The following is a 4,532-nucleotide window of genomic DNA, read 5'->3' as shown; positions in this document are numbered from 1 at the left end:
CAGTGGTTCTCAACCTTCTGGCCCTTTAAATACAGTTCTTCATGTTGTGACCCAACCATAAAATTATTTTCGTTGCTACTTCATAACTGTAATGTTGCTACTGTTATGAATCATAATGTAAATATCTGAGATGCAGGATGGTCTTAGGCGGCCCCTGTGAAAGGGTCGTTCAACCGCCAAAGGGGTCGAGACCCACAGGTTGAGAACCTCTGTTCTAGGGTCACCCAGGGGATGGTCTGTTCTGGGGGGTCACCGGATGCCAGCCTGGGTGTTCTGATGTCCTGTTCCCACTGGCATTTCCTGTGATGAGGGCCAGAGGTGGAGAGGCTCAAGTGCTGGGGGTGATGGGGGTCCCCAGAGACATACACGTGGCCCCCCTGGGCTCAGGGCGCTCGTACCCTCTGGCCTGTCACAGCCTTGCCAGCTTCCCCTCGCGCAGCAGCCGTTTCTAGTCACCTGGGGTTGGAGGTGAGCTGACCCCTGCCTCCCCTGCTGGCTCCGCCTGTTCCCTCAGCCAAGGTGCTAGACAACAAATCTGACCCTGAGACACTGTCCGGACGCTGACCCCCGGATCTGTGTCCCCCCCACTCCCACCACCGGGACCTGGCATTGCTACATCTCGTTGGGTGCCCATAGGGCATTGTCCATAACCTCCCATCAGACGCAGCCCTCAGGTCCTGGGGGGGGTGCTCTGTGTTTGTGGGGTGCCAAGGTGACAGAGCTAACAGGAGGGGTAGGACCTTCATCCCTGGGGTTCCTGGGGCTGGGGACTAAGCTGATGTGGGGAGGCTAGACCAGAGTTGGGGTTGGGGGGCCTGGGGGCACGTGTTCATGGGGCCCCTGTCCCTGTCCGCCCCCAGATGTGGACGAGTGTGCGTGGCCCACTGACCTCTGCCCGGAGGGACAGCGCTGCGTGAACCTGCTGGGGTCCTACCGCTGCCTCCCCGACTGCGGGCCTGGCTTCCGGGTGGCCGCCGACGGGGCTGATTGTGAAGGTGACAGGGGCACGGTGTGGGGTTGTCCAGGATTCAGCAGACGGGGCGCTGTGCCACTGGGACGCTGGGCCTTCAGGGAAGACGGTACCCTCTTGACAAGGGGCACAGCGAGGCCAGGGCCTGAGCGGGGCCCAGGGGTGTGCGTTGGGCCTGGCCTGGCTGCTGGCACCTGGAGGATCTCTGACAAGGGTCTCTTTCGGGGCCTCAGGCTTGCCATCTGTCCAGTGAAGGGGACCAGGTCAGGGACGTCGAACATGTGCCATATCCGCTGCCACTTCCCCTGGCCCAGCCTAGGGACAGCCTCTGAGTCCTCAGCACAGCTGCTCCCGCAGCCACTGGGAGTCACGGGCAGTTGGCCTGTGAGATGACGCTCATCCCCGCCCCTGCCCACACCCCTGCCTCCCCAGATGTGGACGAGTGCCTGGAGCAGTCTGACGAATGTCACTACAACCAGATCTGTGAGAACACCCCGGGCGGGCACCGCTGCAGCTGCCCCAGGGGGTACCGGACCCAGGGCCCCGGCCTGCCCTGCCTGGGTGTGTATGGGACATCACGCCTGGCTCACAGGCAGGGAGTGGTCACCACAGAGCGATGTTCCATGAATAGCCAAACGCAGCCAGGCAGCCAGTGCTGTTGTGCACTCGCCATGCGCCCAGACCCCTGCCCTGCAAGGTCACCTTCCCAGGGAGCCCAAGGGGAGGAGGGTGGAGAGACGTGGGCGGGTCTCCAAGAAGCTTAGGAGGAAGGAAGGGCCTCCCCAGGACCCTGAAGGGAGAGGCTGCAGGACGGTTGGACTCTGGGATTCAGCTCAGAGCTGGGGGCGGGGGGTTGAGGCCTCTGAGCAGTGGGGGTGGGGGTGGGAGAGGAGGCAGCCGGCTTCTGAGGAAGGCCAGGCACTTGTGTGAGCCCTGAGCCTCCCTTGGCCTCTGCCCCGCCCCCTCCTTCTAGACATCAACGAATGTCTGCAGCTGCCCAGGACCTGTGCCTTCCGGTGCCACAACCTCCAGGGCAGCTACCGCTGTCTGTGCCCCCTGGGCCACAGCCTCCTCCCGGATGGCAAGGCCTGCACCCCGATGGAGCGGAGTGCGCAGAATGTGACCACCGTCAGCCACCTGGGCCGCTTGGTGCCCTGGCTGCGGCCCCGAGCCCTCCTCCCTGGTGGTGCCTACCACGCCTGGGTCTCCCTGAGGCCACACCCCGGGACCCTGAGCAGCATGGACCGGGCCTGGTGCCCCCCGGGCTTCATCCGGCAGAACGGCGTCTGCATGGGTAAGACCACACTCCAACCACCCCACGGGGACGCACCCCACTATGTTGTCTCGGGCTCCCAGGTTAGGTGTATGGGCACCACGCCCCATGTTCAGAGACCCAGGGCTCATGGGCAGGTGTGCAGGGGGGGCAGGGGGCACTCTCAGAGCCCTGGCCATGCGAGTGGGCAAGGGGCTTCCAGAAGAGGGTGGGGGATTTCCCAAACCATTTAAGCTCAGGACATGTTGCCCAGTGTCCCAGGAACCCACTTTGAGAAGCACTCCTCTGGCCGCACAGAGGTGGCGCCACAGGGAGGGCGGTTTGCAGGACGGGGGAGTGTGTTCCAGGTTGACACGAGGAGGCGGACAGAGACCGGCGGGACCCGGTCAGCGCCGGCTGCAGAGGCCAAGGGCGGTGGCCTCGGGGGCGGATGTGCTTTGGGGCTCCTGCCTGGATGGCGGGCTCGGCTGGGGGTGGTGCCCCCCCCAAGGCCTTGAGGTGGACAGGACGGAGTTCCCCCTCTCCGAGTCCACCAAGCCCCGGACCCTGCTAATCCCCGAACCCAGAGTCGGGTGGGGCAGGGCAGGGAGAAGGCGGGGGCCGCCTAAGTCACAGCGGGCAAGCGAGTGGCCACGTGGGTGTCTGTGACTCAGCCTGTATCTCTGCCTCCACCACCACCACCACCAATGCCCCGGCCAGACCTGGACGAGTGCCGGGTGCGGAGCCTGTGCCAACACGCCTGCCGGAACACGGAGGGCAGCTACCGGTGCCTCTGCCCCTCCGGCTACCGCCTCCTCCCCAGTGGGAAGAACTGCCAGGGTGAGCTGCTGCCCAGACGCCGAGGGGCCAGGCTTCGTGGGCAGGGGCATCCTCACGCCGCCCACTCGCTCCAGCTCCTCCTCCACCATCTTGTGATCTGAGGGAGGGGCAGGTGACAAGCCCACAGCCAGGCCGGGCCCGCACGCCATGCGGAGCTGAGATTGCATCAGCAGGCTCTCAAAGCCCTGGGGGTCCGCCGCAGCTCTGCTGTGTGTCCCTGGGCAACTCACTCCCCCTCTCTGAGCCGCAGCCTCCTGCTGAACGGGGCTGACACAGGCCTCCCCTAAGTGCCCGGATGAGACCAGGCAGGTGGGCTCAGAGCCAGTGCTCACAGCAAGGCGGCTGCTGCGCGCAGGGTCAGGGAAGCCCTCCAGCCCCCAAGTCAGCGCATGTCCCCTGCCGTGCTCGGGCGGGGCCGGCCACGCTGCTCCCCCTGCCAGGCTGTGTAGACAAGGATCGGGCACTCTGCCCATGGACAGTGGGCACTCCGGGTCTGAGGGCAGCCTCCTCTCTCCCAGGCTCAGAGGTTCCCAGGGTGCCCACCGCCATGCCCTGGGCAGATGGGGGTGCCAGGGGCCTGTGGGCTGGGCTGTCTCTAGTCAGGCTGGCCGGGGACAAGGAGAGAAGGCTGCCCACCTCCCTCCCCCTCCACAGGCATTTCTCTCCCACTCAGCCCTCCGTGCCTTCCCTGGGCCTGCCTTCTGCCCTCCCCGTTGCTCCATCCTCTCATCCCCCCTCTCTCCTTCCCCACCTCCCCGCGCAGACATCAACGAGTGCGAGGAGGACGGCATCGAGTGCGGGCCCGGCCAGATGTGCTTCAACACCCGCGGCAGCTACCAGTGTGTGGACACGCCGTGTCCCGCCACCTACCGGCAGGGCTCCAGCCCAGGGTAAGGGCTGAGTTGGCTGGGGAGTGGGGGGCTGGGGAGCTTACACTCTGCCTCCTATAGGCTGGACCCCTCCTCCAGGCCACGTCTCAGGCACAGGCCCTCCTACAACCAGTGGGGTCAGCCCTGCCTGAACTCCAGGGCAGCGCCTCTGTGCCCACTGGGCAGGGTGCCCTCGTGCAATGCACCTGCCTGTGGACATTCTGGGTGCCAGCTGGCCCGAACACGGTCGATTCCTAGAGGGATGCGTCAGAGGAGCAGGGAGCACTGGGGACCCGGAGAGGCCGGAGCTGAGTGAGGACAGAGGGTGGGGAGGCGGGACCATGTACACATATGGGGACACATGAACACACAACCCTGGATACAGGAACACACACAGACACACAAACACAAACACATTTCCACCACAGCTGTGCTTGCTGGGCTGCCCTGGGGCGTGGGCTGGCCAAGGCCTTGGCGAGGACCTGCCCCAGTGTGAAAGGGCATGTCTCTGGCTTCCTTGGGCCTTCATTTGCTGATCTCTACAATGGGCTGACAGTGGTACTTGTAGAGAAGGCATTTGGGGAGCAGGGGGTGGCCGCAG

The 4,532-nt window shown here is 65.0% G+C and overlaps 1 protein-coding gene across 1 annotated transcript in view; it reads left to right on the top strand.

Moving 5' to 3' along the window:
* Positions 1 to 4,532, top strand: part of HMCN2 (hemicentin 2) — a 139,122-nt gene that overhangs the window by 133,710 nt on the left and 880 nt on the right. The window contains 5 exon segments of the mRNA XM_014532199.1: positions 861 to 995; positions 1,403 to 1,531; positions 1,944 to 2,264; positions 2,943 to 3,062; positions 3,826 to 3,952. Of these exon segments, the coding sequence (XP_014387685.1) occupies positions 861 to 995; positions 1,403 to 1,531; positions 1,944 to 2,264; positions 2,943 to 3,062; positions 3,826 to 3,952 (832 nt within the window).

Source organism: Myotis brandtii, unplaced genomic scaffold, assembly GCF_000412655.1.
Source record: "Myotis brandtii unplaced genomic scaffold, ASM41265v1 scaffold855, whole genome shotgun sequence".
Classification (NCBI taxonomy): Eukaryota; Metazoa; Chordata; class Mammalia; order Chiroptera; family Vespertilionidae; genus Myotis; species Myotis brandtii.
Note: the sequence above shows the minus strand (reverse complement) of the source record. Positions and strands in the feature narration are given on the sequence as shown.